This window comes from Galeopterus variegatus, unplaced genomic scaffold (genome assembly GCF_000696425.1).
Source record: "Galeopterus variegatus unplaced genomic scaffold, G_variegatus-3.0.2 Scaffold954, whole genome shotgun sequence".
Taxonomy (NCBI): domain Eukaryota; kingdom Metazoa; phylum Chordata; class Mammalia; order Dermoptera; family Cynocephalidae; genus Galeopterus; species Galeopterus variegatus.
Window position 1 is genome coordinate 364,306 of NW_007727065.1, and position 11,249 is coordinate 375,554.

The 11,249-nt window shown below is 50.0% G+C and overlaps 1 protein-coding gene across 1 annotated transcript in view; it reads left to right on the top strand.

Moving 5' to 3' along the window:
• The window catches only part of LOC103591265 (staphylococcal nuclease domain-containing protein 1), a 354,022-nt gene extending 351,585 nt beyond the window's left edge, over nucleotides 1-2,437 (top strand). The window contains exons 14-15 of the mRNA XM_008573683.1: nucleotides 1,681-1,725; nucleotides 1,836-2,437. Coding sequence (XP_008571905.1) covers nucleotides 1,681-1,725; nucleotides 1,836-1,901 — 111 coding nt within the window. The 3' untranslated portion in view covers nucleotides 1,902-2,437. The remainder of the gene's footprint in view (nucleotides 1-1,680; nucleotides 1,726-1,835) is intronic.
• The last annotated feature ends 8,812 nt before the right edge of the window (nucleotides 2,438-11,249 follow it).

Genomic DNA, 11,249 nt, shown 5'->3' on the forward strand with positions numbered 1-11,249 from the left:
AGATGAGGGGACTGGGGACTGCACCAAGAGCCAGGGAGGGAGCAGGGAACCCACCATCCTGCTGCTCCTGCTGGGGAAAGATAATGGATTTGGGTTTGTTGGGGTTTAAAAACAAACAAACAAAAAAGCTAATTACATCTCAAATTAATTGGCTGCGGGCTTGGCTGAGAATGCAGCTGCAAACTAGAGCGGAAAGTTTCCTTTTGCACATACCCCCAGGTGACAGGCTAGAGATCTTTGCCAGGGGTGGTGTGGAGAGGGTCAGCTGTCTCTCCCAGTCTTACTTCCATTTCTCTCATGTGCAAGTTCATAACCAACCCCTAGCACCCAGTGCCACCCAGAGCCAGAGCTGTCCAGGAGGCAGCACCAAAGGGCCTAAAAGGACTCTGCCACCACACCCCTCCAGCCTGTTTAGAAAGCCCGTAGGGCAGGGGTCCTGCCTCCACTGTATGAGATGGAGAAGTCACCCTTCTGAAGCCTGAGTCTCCCCGCGCATGAAACAAGCAGAGTGCGGTGACCTTGCTGCTTCATCGGGTTGGTTACGACGATCGGAGGGGCTGACACCCAGAGACACCTTGCACTGTTCAGTTACTGATTCATAGGTTTGGGCACTGGGTACAAGGCAGCCTCCTCCACTCGGCTCCATTCATATCTGAGTCCCTCCCTGGCCTCTCACCAGAGAACCCTGAGCTGAGTCAGTGAACCCTCCAGAGGGCGGGCTGCTGGGATGCAGGCAGCAGGCAACATCCAGTTCCTCCTGCGCTCCCTCACCTGCTCTTCTCTTTCAGTCTCTTTTCCTCTGGCCACTGCTTCCCCTTTCCCCAGCCCCACTTTTGCTTCTCTTCTCTCCCCCAACACCTCAGGCCACATAATAATGTACTGGTAGTTTGTGGATCAGTGGCATTAGTCATGTGCGTGGCAGCTCATTTGGAACAAGGTGCCAGTGTGAAGTGTTGTTATGCCTCGAGAGAAGCCTGACCCTTCATGCTCCTCTGGGAGACCCCCAGTTACCTAAGATAGCTGCTAGGAGCTTAGCTTAATTTTCCCTGTAGAATTGGAGATCTTAATGTTCCCCATATAAAGCTACCCATAATGTCTCTAGTATCTGGAAAATTCCTTTTGCCCCAGTCCCTGAGATTAAACACTAATGTGTGTTCAGCAAATATTTATTGAGGGCCTACATATATCAACAAGAGATGACATCCCAGCTCTGTGGAGCTTATATTCAAGCATGATGAGACAAACGATAAAAATGAATATAATAAGTAAATTAAATAGAAAGTTAGAAGATGATAAATGCTATGGAAAATGAAAAAAACAGAAGTAAAGAGAGTCAAGAATGTGGGGGAGGGGTGGTTGTAATTTTCAGTGGGGTTACTTGAGGCCTCATTAAGAAGATGATACTTTATCAAAGACTTCAAGGGGGTGGGATAGGTAACCAGGTAGACATGAGGACAAGAATGTTCAATGCAGATGAAACAGCCAGCAAAGAGTCAAGGACACCAAGGAGATCAGAGGGATTGTGCATTTTGGATTTTACTCCAAGGGAACTGGGCTCCACTGGAGGGTTTTGAGCAAGGGCCTGATGTGGAACTGACTAAGTATTCCACAGGGTGGTTCTGGCTGCTCAGCTGAGAACATCCCTGTCTTGACCACTCCTTTCTTCTCTTGTCCCTCCAGATCACAGAATACCTGAACGCCCAGGAGTCAGCCAAGAGCGCCAGGGTGAGTTTTCTGCTTCAGGAGCCCCAAAGGGTGTTGAGTTCATGACCTTGGCCATCTGGGTTCCAGCATCCCCACACCCCTGAAGAACCGTTTTCTGCTTTCTCTCACAGCTGAACCTGTGGCGCTATGGAGACTTCCGAGCTGATGATGCAGATGAGTTTGGCTACGGCCGCTAAGGAGGAGTGGGGTCCGGCCCCAGCACTGCCCACACCAGCACCTTCTCCTCTGCCCGAGGATGTTTTCAACTCCAGATCCCAAAGAGGGGTGTAGACTGGGTCCAGCTTTGCTTCAGTGTATGGAAATGTCATGTAGGGTGGCGTCAGGGCTGGGGGTGGGCTGGGGGGACCCCAAGGATTTCTGGGAGCAGGCCGTTGTCCTTTGAGATGACAGCCACTGCTGTCCACAGTCTCTTGGAACTGATTTTATATTTTTATTTGGGGGGTGGTGGTTTTTTTTAAAAAATCGTCCTCAAATCAGGAAGAAACATGAAAGACTTTGTCCTAGTAGAGGGAGTAATCCTAACACCCGAGGCCAGCTGGCACCTGCCTCTGCTAGACCGCCCTTCTGCCCCAGCTTTCTGTCCAGCTGTTGATTATGTGATTTCTCTGATACGTCCACTCTCAGATGCCAGCGTGTCCACATCCGCCCGCTTGCCAGCCCGTTCTGTATTTAAAGCTTTCAAGGCCCAATAAAATAGTACATGCTATCTGCAGCCCTTATTGTTCATGGTAGAGCCCAGAGCCTGGGGTCTCAGCAGCCCTAGCCAGGAGGAGTCCTGGGAACTTGAATGACCCCCCAAGGTTGTCTTCCAAATGCCTGATCATACCCCCTAAAAACAGCCAGCTGGGGGAAGCAAGGCAGCTCTTTAGAGTTCTGAGCAACTTCTGGGCCTTGCTGGGCACCACTTGGCACCATGGCCATCCCACAGAAGGCTGGACATTTCTCTTTTGACCCATTCTGCACCTTTGCCCTCAAGAACTTTACGGACTTAGAGCAGCTCAGCCAGCAGTAGCCAGGACTCTTCACCCTCTGCAAATGTGCACATGGCAGGCAGGGAATTGCTGGGCCTGTCCTCTGGCAGGCCCTGCCAGAGCCCCAGCAAGGATCCACAGGGGACTTGGCGGGAGGAAGAAGAGGTGATCTCCCTAATTCATGTTGTGGCTGGCACAGAGAGGCTTAAGAACAAGGGGCCCTTGTCCTTCACTAGTGAGTAGAGTTAGGAGGACAAGCTTCTTAGAGAGAGATCCAGGCCCCAAGCGAGGAGAGGACTGTCTGTCTTCTCCAGGTCAACTCTTGCTTGTGTCTGACTTGACGAGCTGTCCCCAAAGGCCCTCAAGGTAGAGCTGGCCCCAGAGCTCAGAATTCCCAGGCTACTTCTAGCCCACAAGGGAGGAGAGAGACTCACAGAGCAGCCACTGTGGTGTGCAGTGAGGAGCCTCTTATATACAGGGTGTGGCAGGGGGAGGAAGTAGGGGTGTGTGTGATGGAGACATCCCCATGCCCAGCATCCACAGTGTCCAGCCCCTTGTTCTTCCCCCATGGCATCATCTGTGTGGCCCTGCCCCGCCCAAGCACATACTCTGGTGAAATCTGGTGGTGGCACGTCTTGGGCAGCCAGACATTCTGATCTGGGGTGCTGTTTCAAGCTGCCATATAAAATTGGTCCTTTGATTTTGGGGGTGGGGGGAGTTAGTGGCGGTAGTAGGGCCTGGCCAAACACACACTTATTCTGGCCCAGGTTCACATGAGGTTCTGCCCAGGACTTCTGTCTTTAGGCAAAAAGAGGTGTTTCTTTTTTTTTTTTTTTTTTTTCCTTTTTGTCTTTTTTACTGACCGGCAACGGGATCGCAACCCTCATTGTCGCGCCCGCACCGTGCTCAGCGCCGCCATGCTCCCAAGCGGCGCACTCTCCAGTGCGCCACCGGGCCGGCCCCCAAAAAAAAGAGGTGTTTCTTGTGCTCAGGGTGCACTAGTTAAGGGGAGAAGCAAGAGTGAGAAGAACCACAGAAGAGCAATGGGGAGAAATGCTGAGTCAGTTCAGCTCCAGAAACCACTACGCTTCCTTTCCTCCTCCTGAGGACTCGTGGTTTCTGTCTCCAGCGCTTCTGAGTTGGTCAGAGCATAAGCATCTCCTTGATTCAGACCCCTTATGGTCTAGTGTCCTGTGACTATGTGCAGACCCTGGGGGCCCAGGAAATCAGCAGGAGTGTGCATGATGACTTGGTGTGAATCTCTGCTCCATCTTCCTTCCCCCCCCTAGCAGGCAAGCACCCTCTCACCATGGTCTCATTTTATTTTTATCTGTGGAGAAAAGAATGCCCATCTCACCCATTTCTCCACCTCCCAGGTGATCCCAGAGGGGCCAAGAGGTATGGCGCTGTGTATTCCCGGTGAACACAATTGGCAGAGGGGCAAGATGCCAGCCCACTCTTTTGTAAAAGGGCCTGAAATCATCTCACTGTCTTAACAGTTGCCTTGGTTACATATGCGCCCAAGGATAAACCCTCCTTAGTTTTCCAGTTGAAATTATGCCTGAGCCTTCCCACCTCTTATTTTCTTTCTCTTCCAAGGCTGTTTTAGACAAAGGTCAGAGTGGTCACCAGGCAGGAAGGTGCTCCTGCTGCTTGTCTGGTTTTGGTCCCAGCTTGGTCATCTCTCTCTACCACATGTTGAGTTCCCATGATTTGTTCTGGGGAGGCTGGGACCAGGGTGCAGAATTGAAGGAGGCACTCACAGGAGCGTGCTTGTGCATTGGCATGTTCTGTTTCCACCCACAGTTGTCCAGTCGGCACCAGCACTTGCACAAGTAGCACAAGAAAAGCTCTCCATGGGTTCCTCTCCTCCCCGTGAGTTATGAAACTTGCTTCTTGGCCTCAGGATCATAGGTTCTGCTTCCACATCCACCTTCCCAGTTGAACAACAAAATCTAATCTCATGAGCACTTATTATCTATCCATCCAGCCAGCATCCACCAAACAGGGATTAGGATCCAGATAGCACCAAGCACAGTGTTGGGTCCAGTGAGTGCTGAGGCCATCTCACACCAGGTGTGGAGGAGGCAGCTGATGTCGTAACATCTATAATAAACCACAGCAGTGGGCAATGCCCCGGGACTTCAAGAGGCCCTGGCCCAGGCGGCCGGGAGCCTTTCCAGAGGAAGGGGGAAGAGTTGGGGCTAACGGATGGCAGGAAAGCATTGCTTATCTCTGGCAGGCTTGGGGAGTTTCGTGGTCTCTCAGGGTGGATGCCGCAGGGCCTAGGGTTTGGGAGATCCACCAGGGAAGTATTGGTGTCTGAGACTCCTCCCCAGTGTCTCTCTTCTCCCTCCTCCCTGCTAGTGTGCAGGACCAGCAGGGAAGGCAGTGGTGGGGGGAAGGGTTCTCGTGGCTGCTTCGGCTTTATTTATTGGTTTGATTATTTCTACATCCCATGGAGAGTCAGTAGACACCTTTTCTTGCATTAGCCCATGTTGGGAAGCTTTAGGGAGGGGCTGGAGAGTTGGTGCCTCAAGAGTGGTTGTTGATGTCCTAATTACAAGAGGATGCTAATTTAATTTGAACCTAATTACAGTGCACTACCCTGGGTGGCATGTGTTTTAATAATTAACGTCCTTCAGATGTGTAGGAATATAATAATATTTACACTAGGTTGGCCAGCAGCCTGGGGAGGCGGGCTGGGGGCCCATACACCACCCTCTCCCCGGACAGCTTGGCTGCTAGCAGGTGGGGAAGATGGCACATGAGTCTTGGTTGGCAAGTACCTTGTCGTCCTTCCCAGGGAACATGCTTGGGCCTCATTTCCAGCCCCTCCCTTGACCCACAGACCGCTTTGCTCCATGGGGCACCAGGCTGGAACTCGAAAATGCGACAAGACGGGCAGGATGAGGGCTTAAGGCTCCAACCCAGCTCCTCCCCTCCTCCACAGCCACTCCATGCCATGCGGGCAAGGGCCCTGTTTGTGGCTTTCCCAGCCTGCCTGGTCCCATCCCAGGGAAGGCCTTGTTTAGGAGGAAGGAAGGAGAGCTCCTGGTTTTTCTCCTTTCCTTTTTTGGCAGGTAGCATTTGTAAGGAAATAGACATTCAGAAAAGTGCACGAATTATAAGGGTTCAGCTTAAGTTTTCACAAAGTGAATATACCCATGTAAACAGCATGCACACCAAAAAATAGAAGCTCACCGGCCCCTCTCATGAGCTGCCTCCCTGGCCACTATTACCCCCAAAGGGAGTCCCTCTCTTGATTTCTATCCCAATAGATGAGTTTTGCCTGGGTTTTTTGTGGTTTTGTATTTGCTTTTGTTTTTGAGTTTTGCTTCATTATAAATTTTAAGTGGACTCTTACAGTACGTACTCTTAGGTGCCTGACTTCTTTCAGCATGTCTTTGAGATTCATCCCTGTAGTAACATTGGTTTTATTTTGTGCATTCTCGCTTCTGTATGTTCTATTGAATGAAGGCACTACTCCTTGATGGTTATAAGAGCCCAGAGGTGGGCTGGCCAGTTAGCTCAGTTAGTTAGAGCATGATGGTATAATACCAAGGTCAAGGGTTTGGATCCCTGTACTGGCCAGCAGCCAAAAATAAAGTCAGACATTCAGCAGTCTGCTAGAGGTGGAGCTATGCCAGTCACTGAAGGAGAAATCTACCCATCCTAATTATGCAGCTGGCGGGGAGGGGGGGCAAGAGGTTATAAGAAGGGGTAGCAAGATGGCAGGGCACTTCCACCCCCAACAAACCCAGAATAGTGTGGTTGCTAATGTGACTCCCATGTCCAGCCTTTCAGAGATTCCAGAGATGGGGAAAGGGGCCTATCAGGAAGTCTAGAAGCCAAGCGGAAGAACCAAGGGCTTAAGAGATGGGCTGAGGAAACTTCAGTGTCTCTACCAACAAGTCTCACCAGGCAAGTGCTTCTTTAAGTGTGGTTGACAGGTCACCTACATCAGAATCACCTGGGGTGCTGTTAAACTGCAGTTTCCCAAAATAGTGCTGGAACTTTGTTGAGAGTGAGGGTGGAGTCAGCGAAGTAAATCCTCTTCTATCATTGCAGGAAGGCAGTGGGTAAAGTTTGAAGTTCATACAAGAACTAGCTTATAATTTAGCAATAAGACGGAAACAAGTAGAAGATCAAAAACAGATGATTAAAAGCCTGTAGTTAGCACCACCGGGGGTGGGTAGCACTGCTTTTTATTAACTCCCGGTGTATTATGGAATTTTTAACCATATGTGGGCATTTCTGATGACTTTTTTATTTTTAATCATGATTTTATTTTTTATTCACTATCATGTAAATATGCATGTATCTAAGTTCCAGTCCAGACCTACTACCTCAGTTCCTGTGGGCAGGGCCTGAGAATCTGTCCTTTAACAAGCTTCCTAGGTGATTCTGAGGAGTTCTCAAGTCCAAGAATTAACTATCACTGTCCAAACTCATTTTACAATATGAGAAAGGAGACAAAGTGACCTGCCCAAGGTCACCCAGCTTATTAATGGCAGGGCCAGGAATAGAAAACAGGTCTCTTGGCCCCAAGCCTGTGATTTTTCTCTACATCATGGCTTCACCTTGGTGGGTGTCTGTCTCAGTGGGCCCAGTCCTCAGGGACCTGCATGGTGAGCTGGGGTCCTGTTTCAGCTGCAGAAGGCTAGAGTGCCCTTGGTGTGAGTGCAGAGGAGGTGACTTCCTGCTGCAGGCCCAGAGCCCTCAAGCAGGCAGAATACTTCTAACCACAGCGTGTTTATAGTGCCCTCAATGTGTGCAGAGCCATTGCAGGAACTGGCACATGCAAGAAGTCGGCTGCTCCTGCTGCCCTGCTAGCAGCAACATCTTCGTTTCTCTCAGAATGGGGATGGTTCTGCCCTGAGCCATGGAGAGCCCCTTGAACATTCAGGCATTTGGCATTTACTGAACTACTACTTCTGTGCTGTTCTATGACCTGGGAAAAAAGGAAGGTGTGTACTCACAGTCTACTGAGGACAACAGATATTGGTGATAGAAAAACCTGATTAATAGATGAGTGTACAGATGCATTAGCTTGTCAAGTTGACAATGTGCATGTCCTATGACCCAGCAGTTGTCTCCCATTCCTGTTGCCAAGGGCTACTCGCACAGGTAAGAACTCACCCACCAGGAGTCATATGCAAAAGTGGGCATTGCAGCTTCGTTCATACTAATAAAAAGCTGGGCACAACACACTTGGCAGGGTGCATCCTCACCATGGAATATTATTCAGCAATGGAAATGAATGAACTGTGGCCACACAAAACAATAGGTAAATCGTAGAAATAAGGTAGAACACCATAAAGCACGTAACAGAGAACTTCATGTAATACCACTCATATAATACCATTATTATAAAGCTCAAAACAAAGTAATACATTGCTTATATATACACATATGTTAAGTGATCGTATAACTCTTCCCAAATAGGATGTTTTTCAGAGTGAAAAGGGACACTGTTAAATCCTTACATTTGGACCACAGACATAAGCCGGCACCGTCTTGAGTAAACTGCGACATATGGGCACTCCACATATGTGTTATAAAATACAAAAGCAGATGGACAATAAACAAGGAAATCTGGATAGCAGTCACCTCCAGGTGGGGCAGGGGGATAAGGATGTTAGAGAGACATAAGTTACTAGGAATGTTCTACTTCTCGGTCTGGGAAGTGGGTCCATAGACATTATTACTTTATTAAATCAATAAAGTAGTGTAGGAGCCCAAAGAAGAGGAGTTAGGTGGTCAGAGAAATCTCAAATAGAATCATTTCATTATTCCAGGGAGTGGCAGAAGGTTTCAAGGCCCAGGTGACAACTTCTGGTTTACTAGATGGAGAATGGGTCTAGCTGAGAGAGCACACTGAGCAAAGCCCTCTCCTGGCTCATGGGACTCTTAAAAAGGCTGCCTGCATTCCAGTGTAGCATGTGGCCACAGAACTAAGGACTTTGTCTTCATCATCCCTGGATGCTGACCAGCTGAAGCCTACCTTTATGGGAAAAAGCAGCCAGCAGGGCAGAGAGAACTGACAAGGTCTGCAAGTGACACTTGACTTCAAGGTTCCCTGCTCGCTTTTCAAATTGAGGAATAACTAACAGTAAGGTGCACAGATCTTAAGCAGGCGGCTTGTGGATTTTTACAAATCTATACATTTCTGAAACTACTCAGATCAAGCTACAGAATGTCAGCATCCTAGAAGGCTCCCTGACAGCTCCTCCCCACAAAGATAGTGACAGTTTTTATCTCTGTCACCATAGTTTTGGCTGTTCTTCGTGCCAGGTCTTTTAAAAGTGATGGGACCACACAATCTCTAGGGACTTTTGCCAGAGGGCCTCAGCCTGGCACTAAATTGACTCTGGATAGGATGGGGGCCACAGAGTCCCACCGCAGCTGCCTCAGGACCTTGGAAAATGCCAGCAGGAGACTACAGTCCCTGACCGTGCTGCCTGAGGGTCCTGGCTGAGCCCAGCCTGGTGGTAGAGATCCATCATCCCAGCTGGATGGAGTCATTATTCTAGGCCCTGGGCTCAGTCACTGTGCCATGGGAACAAGTGCTCCTGATGCCACTCAGTGAGCAGGCAGCCTCAACCTACAGGAGTCATCTGGCTTCCTGAGCCTAGGAGATAGGCCAGCTCCCCTCTACTGTGGAACAGATCTCAGGCTGTCTTCTTTCAGCTACCCAAATGCCACAGGTCCAGACCAGAAGAGTGTAGCCTGGTGACAGACCTGCGGCACTAACATTTCATGTTCTCAATTGCATGGAAGGAGAAGAGGCCAAAGCGAAGGTTGATCTAAATGACACTTCCGTTTGGCTTCAGAGGCATTCACATGCTCAGCTCACCTGTGCTCAAGAGTGTCTTGGCCTCGAGGTTTCATAGCAGAGGAACTAATGGAGGGAGGGGGTGACTCCCTCCAGCCCACTGCAGGCAGCCACCCTGCCCAACTTGGCCTCCTCCCTCAGGCTAGCTTCTCTCCAGCCTGTCCTGCCACTGGTGGTTCAGAGTTTGGGCTGCAAAGAATTTCTTGCTGAGCCTTAGGCTGCGTTCAGAGACTGAGTCGATAGATATCAGCCAGATTTGTAATTGTTAGGCTGAGTTGATGCTGGTAGAGAACTTGGAAATGAGATGTGTCTCATGGAGTTAGTACAGCGTAGTGGTAGAGGACATGGACTCTGAAAGCAAACAGCGACTGGGTCCCCCAGCTTGCCGCACTAGCCGAGTGCCCTCAAGTGAGCTAGTCAGCCTCTCTGAGGCTGTTTCCTCATCTGTAAACTAAAGATAAAAAGAAAAATTCCTGCCACTTCAGGTTGATAAAGGAATTCCATGAGATACCCTCCATAATCACAGTTGACTAGCATTAAAAAATAAGATAAAAAAGATGCAATGAGATATTTGTAAAGCCCTCTGCACAGAGCCCAGCACAGATTTAGTGTTTAGTGTTTGCTGTTATAGCTCAAGGAGGACAAAGTGCAGGCAACCTGCCTATACCTGGATAACCAGTGCCTGACCTACTCTGTGGGAGGGTGGGCAGCCCAAAACTATTTTGGTGAAAGGAACTAGTGGTGATGTCATCAAACCCAAAAAAGTGAAGCATCCTGCTCAGGAAAGCATTGTGGGCTAGAGGCCGGATGGGAGCCCAGGGTGTCGGGAGAGGAGGGAGCTGAGGTCACTTGGCTGAGTCCCTGATTTAGATTGTGGAGTGGTGGGAGGTAGGAGTCTGCACACCCAGGGCAAGGGGTGGGGTCCCTCCATCTTGCTGGCCTGAAACTAGTCCTTCAGCTGAAGCGGACAGCCCATGTGTCTTGAGCACCTACTGTGTGCAGCAAATAGCACAGAGTCCCTGACCATGTTGACTAGGGAGCAGCATACTCAGCTCAGCATGGAAGGATGCCATACCCAGCCAATCTTACACACGGACACCTCCCTCAGACCTAAAATCTGGACTTAGCAGGCAGAAGGAAAAGTTGGTGGCAGGGGTTCGCCAGGCATGTGTGTGCTTGAGTGTGTGTTTGGGTGTGTGTGTGTGTGTAGATGTCTCTTCCAGCAGCTAATCTGATTAAGCTGACCTGATAACTTGCAGCAGAAAACGAATCCTCCCACTGATGTGGGTGTAGCTCTTGAGAAAGCCCTGTGGTGGAGCAGCCAAGGGGGCAGGGGCAGGGCACAACAGTTACACAGAGTGAGGCAGTGTGCCCCACCCCGCCCCAGCAGGAAGCCCATGCTGCAGATTGCTGGAGCTGTGAATGCAGGGCAGGCAGCCAGCATCTAAGCTGCACTGCTGCTTCAGAGCTGCATGGGAATTACATGCCTATTTAAGCCCAGTGGGCCCTGCCTCCTGGATGCACAGGGCTCTCTGGGGAGACGGGCCTCAGGCTCCTCCAGGGGAGCAAAACCAGAGCAAGACTGTGCAGAGAGAATCCTCCAGGCTCAAGTTGGCACCATGCCAGCCAGGAAATGTTAACACCAATATGGGGACACTTCCTAGATCATCATGTCCATCGAAACCCTGGGTCTGAGGAGCACACTGGCACACCAC